Source organism: Macrosteles quadrilineatus, unplaced genomic scaffold, assembly GCF_028750875.1.
Source record: "Macrosteles quadrilineatus isolate MER2022 unplaced genomic scaffold, UCM_ALF_1.0 Scaffold_2__2_contigs__length_208266976, whole genome shotgun sequence".
Lineage (NCBI taxonomy): Eukaryota > Metazoa > Arthropoda > Insecta > Hemiptera > Cicadellidae > Macrosteles > Macrosteles quadrilineatus.
Genome location: NW_026542595.1, coordinates 196,869,596 through 196,887,030, shown reverse-complemented (window position 1 = coordinate 196,887,030; position 17,435 = coordinate 196,869,596). Strand labels below are relative to the sequence as shown.

The following is a 17,435-nucleotide window of genomic DNA, read 5'->3' as shown; positions in this document are numbered from 1 at the left end:
TTCTGGTGGGCAAGGATTAATGTTACAAAAAAAACGTGTGATGACTAAAACTGGCACCCAAACATAATATAGTACAAAGCAACATAATATTTGCTAGGTAGAAAAAGATGCAAAAACTATTGAACATTTTAAAATAATTGCAAAGATTTATGAAAGTAGGGTGGTAATTTTTTTGGGTGAAGGGGTGTGATTTTTGGGAAATGCCTAATAGTGGTTTGTAGAAAATTTTATTCCTGACTGTAAAACTCTTTCAAATCTTTGCTAGCTCTAGATACAAAAAAATATCAGATAGTTTGACATGGAACAAATCTCTGTCTCCGATGAATTATTTCCGTAGATTACAGGTTTTTATATTTGTAAATATTACACATTTATATTTTACATGTGACACCATATATTAATTTAACTGTAACGTTTGTTTAGGTATCCCTCCTTGTAGCTCTTGCAGTAGATGTCTGCGGCAGCTTTGTGTTGGATATGACCGTTGACGACGCTCTAAAACAATACACACAAGGTGGGCAAAAGGACTGGAATACGTTTGTACAATACATGAAAAATACTTTCGACATCCAAGTAACGGGACAATGTATAAACGGAGTCGGAACTTTTACATTTCAATATAAAGTTCTTAGCTATACTCGGAAAAATGTACAATGTTTTGTGATTCCTGGCCGTTAGGAGGTTGAATAATCTTATGGTTTGAGGATTAGAAACTTTGTTATTGGAATTGTTGTGGATCTTTGTTTAGGAAAATAAACAAAAATCATGATTTTCTAAGCTATTGTGTATTTTGATAAAAACCTGCTTTAATTTTATAACTACATTGATAAGATTATTTATATTGATTAGATTCATACAGTGAGTCAAGGCTTACTAAAAAGTGAAAAGTGATATTAATTTCTCTTTGTTGTCCAATGTTGTTTAGTAAACTTATTTTGAAACCAGTAGACTGTTATGAAAAACATTTACAATTATCAGGATTCGATAGATTTTCCTTTTAGAATACTTAATACATGTAGATGGTAATTCCGAACTGACGTACCATTTTCCACCTTTTAAAGTAATTAGATTTTACTCGATAACAAGGTGTCTTTTCAATTTTATTCATTTACTTATGGTTCGTAACTTCTAATTAATTTTTCTGTAGTAGATTTATATATAGTGCATTGAATCATAATAATTAGCTTAGATGGGATTAACCTAGTTTAGTCAGTTGTCGTTTTTATAGAATGGTAAACAACTACACAGAATAGTATGATGAACCAATAAAAATGGACCAATACAGAAAAATTCTGTTATAATAATTGGGCGTTATATATGGATTAATATTCTAATGATTACACTATGCAGTTCAAGAAAACACTCTCTTCCGTTAATGTTTTTTTGAATATTTAGAATATATATACATCCTTAACGACCAAAATCTTTTGTCTGCAATAACTTTACTGAAACACTCCGTGATTTGCAGTGTTATAAATTATTAGATAAGATATTCAAATAGTGCAAGACCAGTTGACAGATAAAATACCTCAATAAGCGTTTTTGACAGTGGTTGAGAAATCTATCTTGGAATGCAATAACTCAACCGAGTTGGATGGCAGCGGAAATCGTGATGCTACTTTTACCAATATGGCCACGAGTTTTGACACTTATGCAACGTTATGCTTCTTGTGTAGGATATGAATCAGTTTGTGCAAAACTAAAAAAAACTTTTTTATCATAATAGGTTACGGACTACTATTCATTAGGAAATGTCTAAAAGATGATTAATTTGTTTGTTATCTCCCTTGATACCTTTGTGTGTCCCAGGTTTCAATTTAATATTTTTAGTGATTTATTTAAATAATTAAGGAGCATATACAATTTTTTATTAAAGTTTTTATCTAACAAAATTATATTTATACATTTACAAGGTAATATTTTAAAAGAGAAAAGGAAGAAAAGGTGATAATTTTCTACCTTTTCAAACTATAATTAATTCCAAATACATCATTTATATTTTATTTAAGCCTACCAAGCCCTTTAACAATTTCAAATATTATAAACTTACCCAAAATTAAGTTTTACAAATAGAATAAATGTATTATTGTTTAGAGGGAAACAAGTTTAAACCTTGCCTTTGTCAGGTAATAGGAATGTTTACAAAAGTCCATAGTTTCATTGGTCAGTAACTCAAGTAAAATAGGTAGCACTAGCAGCTATGTAGTATAATATTAACTTTAGCCAAATAAAAAAAATATTTCTCCCATGTAGTAACACTACTCAATACAATATGGACAATGTTTTCTTAAGCTATTGATAACTGGTAAATAAACTCACGACTGGATTTTAAATATTTATTACACTTGAAGAATTTGATTTATAATAAAATATAATATAAATACGGATTTATTTTAAATCACAGGGGATTAAATGTACTTAATATTTCCAGGACGAACTTTATACAAATAATTATATATTTACACTAATACTTTTTTAATGCTAAAAGGCAGGATTTTACAGGTAAAACAATTCTATATGAAGCATTCATGCATTGTGAAAATATGTATTTACATGTATGAACAGTGTGATTTATTTTAGGTTATGTTTGAACATATATAACCGATGTAGGGAGTGAGGCAGTACACGCCAGACGTAAGAAAACAGCTGTTTAATGTAAACATGAAACGACAATGACGTTTCTTCAATTTATCACATATGTTTGCATTTGTCTTTCTATACAACCTGGTGCTACAGTACGAATGATCCAAACAAGTAAGTTATCGTTTTGCTGTTTTCTTAGGACTTGCACATTTATATTTTGTTAGTAGAATAAGGCTTGATAAACTCTCATAATTGTTTAACAAATTGTAATTAAAATTAATATTTAAGACTGTTTGGTTATTATTCATGCTCTTGATTTTGGATTTTTGGTTTAAAATTTTACGAGATAATTCTTTTTTTATTGAAAAATACTGGGTAGGAATCCAGAATATCAAATAACTAATTCAGTACCACATTTAAATTAGGTATAATACGAATATAAACACTTATTCTTGCTTATCAGCATAGTTATTTATTACTATACATTATTTATATCTTCATTTAATTACTTATATTTAGAGATTTTTTATAATAATGTAATATTAGAAAATTATGCTCTGAACTAGATACGATTGTTACAAAATAAGAAATGTGGATTTTGTTGTCAGAAAACGATTAAGTTGTTTTACAAGACATAATATTATACCGATACGTATACCATTGGATTAGTAGACCTTTTCGGTGATCTACCCGGAAAAAAATTAATCTTTAACGTTAGTTAAATTATAACTTCTTGATCAGCGTTGTACGTGTTATTAAATTTACGGAAAGTAAATAAAAGAAACGTCTTATAACACTTAAAACTTATATTTACGCTTATACTGTTACTCACAAGACGGTAAATATACAAAACAGATGGTAAGTGGTGATCGATTTCGATTGGACTCTCCAATCATCATCAGACCCATTAGGCGAATCGCCTATCGAATGGGGGTGATCGAAATCGAACACCACTTACCATCTGTTTTGTATATTTACCGTCTTGTGAGTTACAGTATAAAAGTAAATATATGTTTGAAGTGTTATAAGACGTTTCTTTTAGTTAAATAATGTAATTCATACGAGGCACACAGTTTAAACAATTACAATTTATGATGTGTAATAATCTTTGAAGTAATTCGTAATATAAATTGTGATTTTTTTTTACTCGTAAATGAGATGATACCTAGTACCTTGTAAAAAAGGAAATAATGGCATTTAAAGTTTAGGTAGAAAATAGGGGTTTACATTATCTTTACATTTCTATTATCTTTGGCTTATTAACTAGGTATTTTTTCATCATACCAATTCATTGGCTATAATTTAAGTTTACAAACTAATCTATAAAATAAATATGTGTATATTAACACATTAACGTCTTTATCAATGATATAAGCAATGGTGAAATAAACAAGCAATTTCAATTTCACATGTAATACTTTTGAAATTTAGATTTTTCCTGATTTAAAAACTTTCAATTATTTGCACAATACGATTTACTATCAAGTTTACCATTATACATATTTAAGAACCCATCTAGTCTAAAAAGCATACACCCTAGTGTAATACTACTAATCCGTGCATTCTAATCCTAAAAGAATCTGCAGAATTCTTCCCAAGCCATAAAAATATTTACGTTCATTTTAGGATCTAATTTAATGATAAAATTCAACGAAGATTATACAAGCAATCTCTGAATTAGCCGTCTACAAAATATATTTATTTTATAAAAATACAAATCTAAAACTGAAAAACTATATTTTTTTATTTTGCACAAAATGAAATATTGGTTAGCTTATAAACAAGAGTATAATACGGTGCAGTTATGAATGAATAGAACACAAAAATATCCTTTTTATAAATCTAACTTTAAAGTACTGACTAAATGTAGGAAATTATCTAGTAAGTATATTAACACTGTTTGTATACAATAATACATTGAATTATGTACAAGGAATATATATTTATACAAAACCTGGCAGGATTTCGCCCAGATTGAAGTATTATCAGATAAAACTATAAATAAACAACGATTTATCTCAATGTTGTATGTAGTCCGATAAGTAGTGTGTCCACAATAGATTGGTATAATGTCAAGCATATGTTACTTTTCATCGTACTGTGTTCCATACGGGTTGGTTCTTAACCTCCAGCTGATAAAATGTAATCCACTGGTACGATCCAAATAAGATCTGAAAGTTTTTTTCAAAAGCAGATGGAACCAGTTGTCAGTATTATGCATTCTCTCCATCTAGCCACATTCTACAGTTTCGTTTCATTCATAATTGTTGTCAAGTTTGCTTATCTGAATGCTATTTGGACCTAAAATTACAATTTTGACACATTAAAAAAGTAGGTGTTAGCTAACATACTGGATTCCTTGTTTTCTCAAAAAATCCCTTATGATTTCTTCTAATAAGGTAAAGGACGTCGTCTAATCGACAGTATGACCTTAATTCATGAACTAACAGGCAGTTACATACAAAAAAAACATGCGTGAAACGAAATTCCACACATAGATTGAAGTGGATGTTGGATTCAGTTTTTATACATAAAAAATAAGAATTTCATTAGTTTTACTCTCAGATCATAGGCTTTGAAATGAGATGTGTTTGTTTTGTAGGCTATGATCGTTGTTTACAAAATTAAATTAAATTACAAGGGGTGGTCAAGAAAACAATGAAGCTAATTTGTTCATTGTATCTGTTGGTCAAACAGTTTTACTTAAGGTAACAATGTATATTCAGATGAACAAACTTGACAAAAATTATCACACGGAGTTCTAAACTTTATATTATTGTGACTTAGATAATTACAGTATCCTGCATGTAAACATTAAACACTCTATGTTACATTAAAAAGTAACTGTGTGACTTAACTATTGTACTAATCTTTTATGGACAACCTGTATTTATATTTCAATCATCACTTAATTAGTCACTAATTTACAATAAACACCAAACACATGATGTAATCAGAGAATCTACAGATTTTAAGATATCGTCCACATGTTCCTTAAAAATTCAATCTGGTTAAAGTCCGCAGGTTAATACACTAATTGTCAATTCTTAGGTGAATCTAGCTCTCGAAAAACGTTTACACTGCTACCTTAGAAGTACAGGTGAAAGAAGAATAAGAATAAAAGCGTTTAGCGTGTGCTGAGACCTGGCGGCAGAACTCTGAACTGTTGTAGAGGCTGGAACATGAGAGAATATTGTAAGTTAACAATATAAGATATTATGTTTTAGGGTTTTCAAGTTTGTTGAACAAACTTATTCATGTTTGTATTGAAACAATAAGGAATCTTAAGTACGGTTTAATATCATATACAATATTTAAATTGCCTAATGCTGTAAACATAAACAAATATGTAAATATAAAATAAGTGGAAAAGAATAAAGAACGTAGTATTTATACATTAATAATATAGTCTATGTTAATAATGATAAAGTAATGCCCTTTTGGTTCTAGTAGCTAGAAGGTGAACATTTCACCATAATAATAATAAGACCCTGGCAAACTATTAACTAGTTTTTCTGATAGCGAAATAAAATACTGCTAAATGTATAGATATTATAAGTGTTTAAAGTGTTATCAATAATACAGTAATATACACAATAAAAATTATAAAAATTACATTTTCTAAAAAATCTAGTCAAATTGTGTAGTGTAAAAAGAGCACATCACATATAACGAGTGAAATTCGGATTCTTAATCTACCAACATAGCACTGATTTTATATTACGATTTTATATTATTATTTATATTATTTATTTCCCATAACTTTTAAATTGTCTGTTATATAGTTGGGTTAGTAACCATACATACCTCATTAACATTAATAAAATAATTGCAGTAGTAGTCGGGGGGCAAACTGTATTCCGTGGGATTTTTTGTGAAGGGAATGTGTGACTATGTGGAATCTCTTTATTATATGTCACATAATGGTGTAGTACCGGGTGTTTACCCTCAAATTGCGGGGTTTGGTTTTTATGACGTCTTAAATCCAAGATGGCCGCCATGTGTGACATCTATTCATTAAATTGATAATAACTCTTTCCAGAGTAAAATAATCAAATTTTAATTTATACCATTGAATTCAGCTCAAAAAATCAAACAATTAGGTGTTTTGAATCATTGCTCTATGACCATTGGTTACCGAGATATTGAAGGCGGAAACACAGAACATTGTCCCCAAGCAAGACCCCACTACCCCCATGTTATCCTTATGGGGAAAAAATAAAATTGTATATCTAGCTTATTACTCAGCATATCTTAATAATAATTGGTATGTGGCTTCATTTAGTAGAGATCTACTTGATAATGGCCTAAAATCCCCCATTTTTACATTTCCGTGGCAGCAAACCTGCATACTCACTTCCCATGTTATTCTTATGGAAATTTACTACCGGGTGTTTTGTCTGAAAGTGTGGCCTAGCTAGTGTTTTTGCCCGCCGTCTTGGATCCACCATATTGGATATTAATAAAAATTTTTAAATCTAATGCCGGTGTTGTGACTCATTATTATAAACTAGATTTTCACACTGATTTCAATGCTGAAATATGTTTTTAAATATCTTTTTTCGTTTGGAAGAGATATTCAAATTAAAACTCTCCTTCATACATTTCTTACGGACGTTTCGTAAGGTACCAAACAAATGTTGTAACCCTGATGACCAGCCCTGTATGTCTTTAATTGCTTTAACCAAAGACAAATTTCAAAATAAAAATAATTATTAATGTTAAATAAAGGTCCATGATTAATTTTCAATTAGTCAGATTTCATTTAGTGATTAATAAAATTTTAAACCAAACATTTACTGAGTAATTTGAGACTAGAATGAACCCATTGACGTATTAACAACCCGAGATATAAATATTTTAATAAAAACTGATTTGTAAAATGTTAAATTTAATATTCTGTTGTGGTTCATAGCTCAACTCTAACTCGTTCAATTTTAATGATCGATAGCTTAAATAAAAGCTCTTACATCACTGAATACTTTAAGACTAGAACTAATTACTAAGAACTGGATATATGAGAAAAATAATCTGAAAAATAATCAAAGTACGAAACGTCCGCAAGAAATTTATTTATTTATTTATTTATTTATTTCCCAACGGTTTACACCAGTTTACAAGAATATATACAATATTGAAAGATGGCAAAATACATGCAACAGTGAGTGGTAACAGCAAGAACATAATTAATGAACAACAATTAACAAGTAACAAGTAAATAGATACTATAAAATAACAATCTTGAATAACAATAACAATAGCAATAACAAAAATAACAAAATAGACAAGGAAAGACGATAAGTTAACAATACAAATTAGAAGCAGTGAAGATAGTTTTGGATAATAGTACAATGTGGCAAAAAATTTGATTTAACAAAAACAGCATGAGAGGTGATACTTGGCAGCAACAACAGGAACGATTAATTGTGACTAGAGTTAAGGAAGGTAAGATTCTACAGTTAGTGACTAGAATTATTATCACTTAAGCAGGGAGGCGACCTTTCTCCGGAACGAGGACAATGTATGGGAGAGGAAATGTATGGGGGGGGAGGGAGTTTTCATTTCAATATATCTTCAAAACGAAAATAGCTATTTACTTTACAAGTGTAGTAAGAGCGTTTTTACATCACGCAGGTGAATGTTGTGCAACGAGCGGAAGCGAGTTGCATAATTTACCTAAGTGATGTAAACACGCTCTTGCGTAACGTGTAACGTACAAGATTTTACCTGACCCGACAATATACAGGAGGTTGCGAACAACACTTTTCATTATCCATTTCACTCCTTCTAACAGTAACGTTCATTTACGAACAAAAGCTAGGTTAGGAAAATTCTTCAAAACATAACAATAAAATTCAAGCGCACAGCTGATTTCTAGCGTTGAACGTTGTTGGTTCCATAGAGGTATATTTTTTAAGTTAAGCACTCAATGTTATTTAAATGGGTTTCATTACATCACCGAGTGAGTTTTTTCCAACTTTACATCACTCGAGAAGTAACGAAGTTATATACATCACGCTTGGGATAGGGAAGTTTAACATGGCGGGTTTGGTAAACGATATTTACAAAAAGTTTTCGGAATTGAAATTAGCGTAAACATCTAGTTTATAATAATGAGTCACAACACCGGCATTAGGTTTAAAAATTTGTATTAATATCCAATATGGTGGATCCAAGACGGCGGGCCAAAAACACTAGCTAGGCCACACTTTCAGACAAAACACCCGGTAGTACACGATTCTATATGTCATTACCTATCCATCACCACCAATCATACAATTGCTTAATGAAAATCACAAGAAATTACATATGACCCAGAACTATGGTCTATTTTATTTGATTTTATACCTATCATTTGTGAGATTTTTTTGTTGCTACAATAAACCCCGTAGCAGCAGACCTGTATACGACGAATTGCAACGAATTGCAAATGCTTCAATAAATAATTAAAATGGGGCCCCACATTAACATTCCTCAACACGTATGTTCATAAACAAGCATGCAAAAAATTTCCATAAGAATAACATGGGAAGTGAGTATGCAGGTTTGCTGCCACGGAAATGTAAAAATGGGGGATTTTAGGCCATTATCAAGTAGATCTCTACTAAATGAAGCCACACCAATTATTATTAGGATATGTTGAGTAATAAGCTAGATATAGAATTTTATTTTTTCCCCATAAGGATAACATGGGGGTAGTGGGGTCTTGCTTGGGGATAATGTTCTGTGTTTCCGCCTTCAATATCTCGGTAACCAATGGTCATAGAGCAATGATTCAAAACACCTAATTGTTTGATTTTTTGAGCTAAATTCAATGGTATAAATTAAAATTTAATTATTTTACTCTGGAAAGTGTTATTATCAATTTAATGAATAGATGTCACACATGGCGGCCATCTTGGATTTAAGACGTCATAAAAACCAAACCCCGCAATTTGAGGGTAAACACCCGGTAATACACCATTATGTGACATATAATAAATAGATTCCACAAAGTCACACATTCCCTTCACAAAAAATCCCACGGAAGCTGGATATGTGCAGTTTGCTCCTGGACTATAGAGTAAAGTTTTATATTTTCTCCTGTATTAAACCAAATTTAAAAGTACTCACACAAAAAATATAACACGATAAAAGATTAAGAGAGTCAGATGATAAACAACTCAATTAACTTCATATTACAGGTTTGGTTACTTAATATTATAAAGTATCTAAATTCCCAATCTTAAATAAAATATCAGATTTAAGAGACTAACAAACATTTTAAGGACCAAAAATGTTTTTCGCTTATATGTCCATATTATTTTACCGTAGGAGTTTTACTGAACGATGTTTTATAGCGTTGTTTATAATCTCTCATCAATTGCGGTAAAGTAAAAGGTTAATAGCCTACCGAGCTACTTGACATTTACAAAATCGAAGCATAGAGTCAATGACCTTTATGTAGATATTCAACAACATCTAAGTGCACTAATAACAATGCCTAAGAAATTTCTGAAAGGAAAAGATTGCATGAATGTTGTCGTTACATTTGCCATACATGGACTATTTTATTCATAGTTGTTCTTAAAACCTATATTACCCAGGTAATTACCTAAGAGTGCCATTTTTCTGATAATTTACGAGATTTTTGCTTAGCTTAGATATAGTATACAAATAAAAGGTAACAAAGTTATAGTGATCATGATTATTTTTTTTTTTTTTAACAAGACGCGACAGTTTAATACATTATTTTATGATAATGGTAGTTGTACTTAAGTTTGTGGTGCTCCTAATGATTTTATAATGTATATTTGCGTTTATCAAATATGAAAGCAAAAATTAATTCGTTCTGAAAACATTCCATTGATTTGGATTTTTGCATTGTTGGCAAATTTCTAAATTAAAAACTCCGATCATAAATCTGTATTTCTTCTAGTTTTCGACACGTTCATAACTGATGCAAAATATAAAAAAATACAGTTTACGGTGGGGTTTTTATGAGTTAACATTAGTTTAAACAAAATATAGTAAACGACCAAATCCTGTAATTTGCTTTATAAAACCAACAACAAATAATCATAACAATTGTTTCTATACTCTTCCCTGTATTCAAAGGAAGTCATTACTTTTGATTTTAACTAGCACTCAAAGACGAATCCTTTATTCCAATGGGGTTGAGAGACTGAATTATTTCATGTATTTTTTACGACCACGAGTTTTATGTGCAATGATCTATATAATCAATTTTATGACAAAACTGACCTTGAACTCTATCAGCCCGACTCGTGTCCTTGACCTCCATGACGGGTGGTTTATACGGCTTCTCCCCCTCAACACTCTCCTCGTTGCTATTCCAGTAGACAGTAGCGATGGTAGCTAGACATTTCAGCTTCATGTCGCCCTTGTGGAAATGGCGGGCGTCCACCTGGAACTGTAGACCCAGCGTGGTTGTCTCCAGAGCTTCCTCGCCGTCTATCGCCCTTACTGGTCCTCGCAGATACGAGCTGTTCACCTGTCAAATGTTTAAGGTACAGTAAAATATGTTTGAGCACAAAGCACTGGTACGTCCTTGCTACTCGGGAACTTAGCTTTAGCATACATTTCGAGAGTGGCAATGACTGTGCTAGTGGTACACAAACAATGATCCCTATCACCATAAATTACAACTTATAATAACACACACTGTATTAACTCTTTTGATGTGCACAAAATGTCATTTAGGTTATCTTTTCTTTTAAAAGGTTAAGTTGTTGTTAGCTAACGTACTAGGTCCACGGTTGTGGTTGGTGTTGAAATGCAGTGAAATCAGCTTTTTAGTGAGTGGTAATGATCCATTCCCACTCTAGATCGGCAATGGGTTATTTTACCTACCATTTCCAGGCATGGGAATTTTATCATTTCATGCAGTGGTAGGGAAATGCATTTTTGTAATTTCAAGACCTTTGAATGTGTTTTTTTTTACCTAGATAAACACATTCAAAGGTCTTTAAATTAAGAAAATTACCTAAATGGAGATATTTTAATTTTACGGAACAGATTCAATTCTTGCACTTAACTACTATATAACGGTGAGGTCTTGCTACCATATAACTTAAACCAATTGCTAATAGCTTGGTCAATGGCAATAAGAGTGTTTTGTCGGCTCAAAATAAATTATGCAGATTTTTGTGGAGCAGAAATCGTAAGACATGTAGGCAAGGGCTGTAACAATTTTATTACTTTGTTACCCGGAAAATAGTTTCTTTTGCTGGGTTTGTAGTTTTATTACCAAAATATAGTTGATTGGAGGAGTAGCGTCTCGGGCTGACAATCCAGTTGGTAATAGATTGATAAGCTAGAAATTGCTGAATTAAGGCCGAGCTATTATTAATGGAGTCACCAGTGACTTGCTTATGGTACTTAATATGCAAATTAACAATATCTTTATGTTAAGCTCAATTTCGATAAGCAAAGAGATTAAATTTTAATATTTGCATTTAGGTTGATAGTTTTTCTTATGATTCCGAAACTCCCTTCAAGCAAGTAAGGATTCTTGAGGAGTTTTATTATATAATGAGATTGTAATAAAAATGAATGGTGGATATTCTATGAGAAATGCGTTTATAGTTACTTGTAACAGGATATCCAACCTTAATGAGAATCCGCAATACCTATACCCAAAGAAAATTTAACAAGGCCAAATACGTAACACCCTTTTTTAGCAGTGAAATCGTATCCCATCCTAATTTTCTCACAGTAAATATCTGGTCCAATAAATTAACTTGCTGATTCCCCTACTGGACTTGATAGTCTGTAAGTAGTTTACCTGATCCCCGTTGATGAACCAGGCTAGATGTGCTGCTGGTTTGGAGGCTCCAGAGGTACAGTTGACGTTGACGATGTCACCGATGTTGTAGCGTGGTCGTCCCCCTGTGATGACAGGTCCTCTCTCAGGCAACGCTGTGGATATTGTAGCATTAGAGAATATGAAACACTAAATTATCTAACTGAAGCATTGTTGACTCATTGTGTAGATATTTGCCACTTAAAAATAGGTTACGTTTGTTTAACGTTACTAATATTAACTTCCATCAACACAGCATAAGACTTATTCTCTAGGATATTATAGGTTGAATTTAGTTTTTTTTCTTTACAAAAGTTTTAATAGGGGAATAATTTTTTTATGTTTCCCAGAATGTTCTGTGCACTTTATTCTAAGTAGTATCAGCTAAACCTTCAATTATGTGATTTTGTATCAAGGTATTGTTCATAATTAGATATGTTTACACCGTGATTTACTCAGACATCTAAACTCAGCTGTCAAAATTATTATCCCTATTATCTTAGAGATGTAGCACAGCGTACTTATCAAAACTCTCTTCTGAAAAAAAAAAAAAAAAAAAAAAAACAATAACAACACAATTACAACAATAAATAAATATTATACTATAAAGTTAAATTGTTACCAGTAACTTGAAAGAAAAACAACAGTACATCCACCCTACTCACAAACTACAGTATTAACATAAAATAATCCCTGATAGTACCGACATCAACTATAAATTTGTTTTAAAGAAATACTATTTTAGCTTTTTTATTCATGACTACAATGACATCGTATGTCTGAGAATGAAACAATATTTACTGACCTACAGTGACCATGTCGGCGTGGTCTGAGACTGTCTGGAAGGACGGGGCTTCTGCGGATACTTCACATCTGTATCTTCCACTGCTGTCAAGGTCCAGCGCCGTCAGTCGTACCTGGGTCTCATTACTGTGTTCCAACTACACAAACAATTTTCAGCGTTTTTATGAGGTTTGGTAACTTCTTAACAATAAATTATTTTAACAGTTACCAACCGTACGTATAAGTTTCATGGGTTGATTCCCTACATTTGGATTGGTTATGGGACCAATACGTCTATTTATCCATGTTAGTGATCGTAATTTGATTTGACAAATTTTTAAAACATGTACCGTAATAAAATTGTTATTTTAATACAATTAGTAAACAACAAATATTTGTTAATAAATTGGCTCATTATCTGAGCTTCAACTATGAAATATTTCTGACTCATGTGCAATTCGTGAAACCATTTAACAATCAGTTATAATAAATGTTATTGAAAGCTTTCATTGTTATTCAAGTGTTACCTATATTAATCTTGAATTTATCGTCCAATAAAGGTATTGTATCTGCCTTGAACCACTTTAAAAATAATTTTATGCCATTCGTAATTATGACACTACAGGCGTTTATTTGTTTAACGTTGATTGCAGAATAATTTAAAATTTTTAAAGATTGAAATAAAAAATTCTTCTTGAATTATGTTTTATCTAATTGACTTCGTAGGATATCTTTCAACGCAGACAAGGGAATAAATAGTACCACACTTGAGCTCACGAGTTGTACACATATACACATGTTCCACATGAAACCAGTAACTTCAACGACTAAGCCCATTTAGATTGCGGTTAATATTCTGATTTATTTTAGATCAAATGCTTACGTCAACGTAGACTCCAGGAACCGGGAACACCTGGACGACGGGAAAGTCCCTCGGGACGAACCTGTAGAACTCGTGGCCGTCCTTGTACCACTTGACAGAGTATAGGGTCTCGTCCTGGAGGTCGTATCTGCATTGTAGAAGAGAGTCGTTTCCTCTAACCGTGTGTTTGTCTATGTGTAATGCGGTCAGTTTCAGCCCAGCCACACCTGCAACAAGCACACATTTTTTAATAATTTTTATAATCAGTTTTTGATCAGTGCTAGGATCCATCGGACGTTTGGTTGTCAATTGGAACGGTTTGTATATGTTTTAAAAGTTTATTATATTTCATTTTGTGTGTTTTCTACACTAATGGCATTGTTTATGTTTTGAAAGGTCCAAACCATGGTTTTGTTGTAACGTAGACCTTTGTAAGATAGCATAATTATTTCATAGCCCCTTGGCAAATGTAGCATCTGAGTTTGGAAACGATGTATTTTATAATGTGTAATCATTTCATTTATACAATTTTAAACGTAATCGCATCATATTTCCAGGGCGAGTCCAAAACAATAATGATACTAGAGCAATTTGTTTGAATCTATAATTTTGAAATAACGTAAATAGGGATTAACCATATTATTTTCAACTATCTATGTTAAACAAAAAAACTTGCCAAACTTTGCCACTGATTATAAATAACCAAAACGATGCTTTTTATTTCAATGGCTTCTATGAAAATCGTTATACATAGTAATATTTAGTTATTTTAGTTATTATTACGATTAATTATGACTTAAAAAATGATCTTAAAACCCCATTTTCAATTTTAAAGTACAGATTTTTTGTTGTTGTAATAATTGTAAAAAAGTTACCTAATTTAGAACTGAAATTAGATTGAAACATTAACTACGTTTTCTAATCTCCCAAATTCCACTGAATCTGTTTTATATTTACCATTAAAAAAACAATAGCATAAAATAACAATGATGAAAAATAAAACACACATGTGGACAGGTTTCACCCCCATTTTGATGTGGCACGTACTGAATATTACAATTACACATTTGATTTATAGAACTAGAGGGATGGAATAACATAGGTCAATTAATGGGAACATCATTTCGCCCCATTGAATGTCTGACTCATGTTTCCTACCCTTGACCCTCGCTCCCCATCCAACCCCACCCCATACAAACATTCGAGGGGAAGACTTCGACCGTGTCATCATAGTCTCATGGCATGCCATCTGAAATGACAAACTTTGAAGTTTTGACTGCTCCTTTATCAACAATCTTCTGTTTTCGTAGTAATAAGTTTATTAGTTTTTGCTGTATATTTTTATAATTTAGATTTTAAGGGGGAGGGGGTTGCTCAAATTGTTGGGCAAGTAAATATATTTAGCCATTTTTAACTTTCACCTATGTGTTATTTCCACATGTAATTTAAAATAAAAAATGTTGATTGACTTCTAAACTTTAAGTAATTGTTAGTAAATGGTATGGAATCATCTTCATACTTTAAAATACAAGACATAAATTTTGTACTATTTGTTGAATAAATGAGAAATATTTATAGGTAAGTAAAACGAATTAATATAACTGGTTTATTAATTTTTAAGTGTTGAAAATTTCTTTGATAATAACTGACAAAGCAAGGTAATATAAACCATTTAATTAAAAAAATTGCTCACACTCATTAGATGTTGCAGTACGAATCATCACTGTATCTCACAAGAAATTGCAGCTACTAGCTATACTTAAAAATTAAAAACATAACTTTTTAACTGTGACAAATACGTAAAATTTGATACACACATCCCTCATCGTGGGTCAACACTTATTAAAGTGATTCTTTTGTGCTTTTGTAATGATAACACTGACTAGTAAAATATCGAAATCTTCTAATTAAGGGAAAATTGAAATTAAACCACTTACGTTAATACTTATTTTAATATTGTAAATCTATGAAGGTGAACATTTTGGTATTGATCTTGTAGACCTTTAAAATTAAATAACAAGGCAAATATTTGAGAAAATTAATATCACCCACACGTTATTAGTATCTAAAGACTAAAGCTGGGTAAATGGCTCATGATACGTAATGAAGCTAATTTTAAAAAGCCTTGGAGCACACAAAACATCAGAGTATGAAAGAACGAGCTTTAATATGCTGCTGACAGCTTTGTTTCACTGAAAGCGGATTAAAAAGTGAATATTGTAATGCTTTTATCACACAAGCTAAGTAGCTTACTTAGTAGGCTGAATAAGTCTTTCATTCGATGTAGATTGTAAAATTAGATCATAATTTGCATATCTCTTTAGATATATCTTTTAAAAGAGAAAATATATTATTTAAAATGTAACATTGCTCCTATATTACTTTTTTATATGATTACATTAACAAGTTCAACATACAAGATTGTATGATAACATCTTTTACTATTTAATTCATTAAAAATTATGTGTATCATGTTTTAAAAAGGGGGTTGGATTAGTTGTTTGAATTTATGTCAACTATTTTAGCATTGTCTGAAATGTTTATGGCAAAGTGACTAGATAGCGTAGTGGTTACAGTGCTCACCTAACAATCGAAAGACAACCGTAATAATCCTGAGAAAAGTCAGAAGGCTTTTGATGGATCGAAACTAGACCGAGCAATCCCACGATTGGGATTTAAATCTATAATACGGTCAGTAACAACACTCTAAAGTTAATTCCATTCCCTTCTACACCCAGCTTTCTCTAATAATTGGGTACAAATACGAACCATCACAATTTAATGACATTCAATTTACTTATTAGCATAAGTTGAAACCAAATGCATGTTTTTAAAATGAAACCACATCAACAAAGTATATGTAACTCACAATAATTTAATGATTAATGATGGTTTCTTTGACATTTCAATCGAAAGTTGAGACAACTCACATAAGATAGTCCAAAAGAAGACATATTACGTAAGTATAAGTAATGTGTAAGCTATGACTACTTTTTGTGGTCACGAAATCCCTACGTGGGGTCACGTAATATATTCGTGACATCGTGTAAATCATGGCATGTTTATGTAACATGCCAACTTTGAAATTGCAATGTTGAATATCTTCTTAGTCTTTATGTTATACAATGTGAGAAATAAACTATGAAATAAAAATTCTGAAATAAAGTATAGTACTGATTGTGTATGTTTTCCGTATTTAAAAACTAGATGAAAACTATATAGTGAATCACAATAATAAATCATGACTTAGACAAACATGCAAACCTGCCATTAAAACAAACAATGACTCTAAACTTACTTCAAGTTTTATACTGACATATAATTTAAAACATGCCACTGTGGATAACTGCAGGTGCATTGCAAGTTGGGGAAGGATGCAGTTTAGTAGAAACTAAATGGCCT

The 17,435-nt window shown here is 31.3% G+C and overlaps 1 protein-coding gene across 1 annotated transcript in view; it reads right to left on the bottom strand.

The window, feature by feature from the left end:
• Window positions 1-4,346: 4,346 nt before the first annotated feature.
• LOC128987405 (cell adhesion molecule 2-like) overlaps window positions 4,347-17,435 on the bottom strand; it is a 310,456-nt gene continuing 297,367 nt past the window's right edge. Inside the window, exons 3-7 of the mRNA XM_054408234.1 lie at window positions 14,055-14,260; window positions 13,194-13,329; window positions 12,371-12,504; window positions 10,828-11,077; window positions 4,347-5,758 (exon numbers count right to left, since the gene is read on the bottom strand). Coding sequence (XP_054264209.1) covers window positions 5,667-5,758; window positions 10,828-11,077; window positions 12,371-12,504; window positions 13,194-13,329; window positions 14,055-14,260 — 818 coding nt within the window. The 3' untranslated portion in view covers window positions 4,347-5,666. The remainder of the gene's footprint in view (window positions 5,759-10,827; window positions 11,078-12,370; window positions 12,505-13,193; window positions 13,330-14,054; window positions 14,261-17,435) is intronic.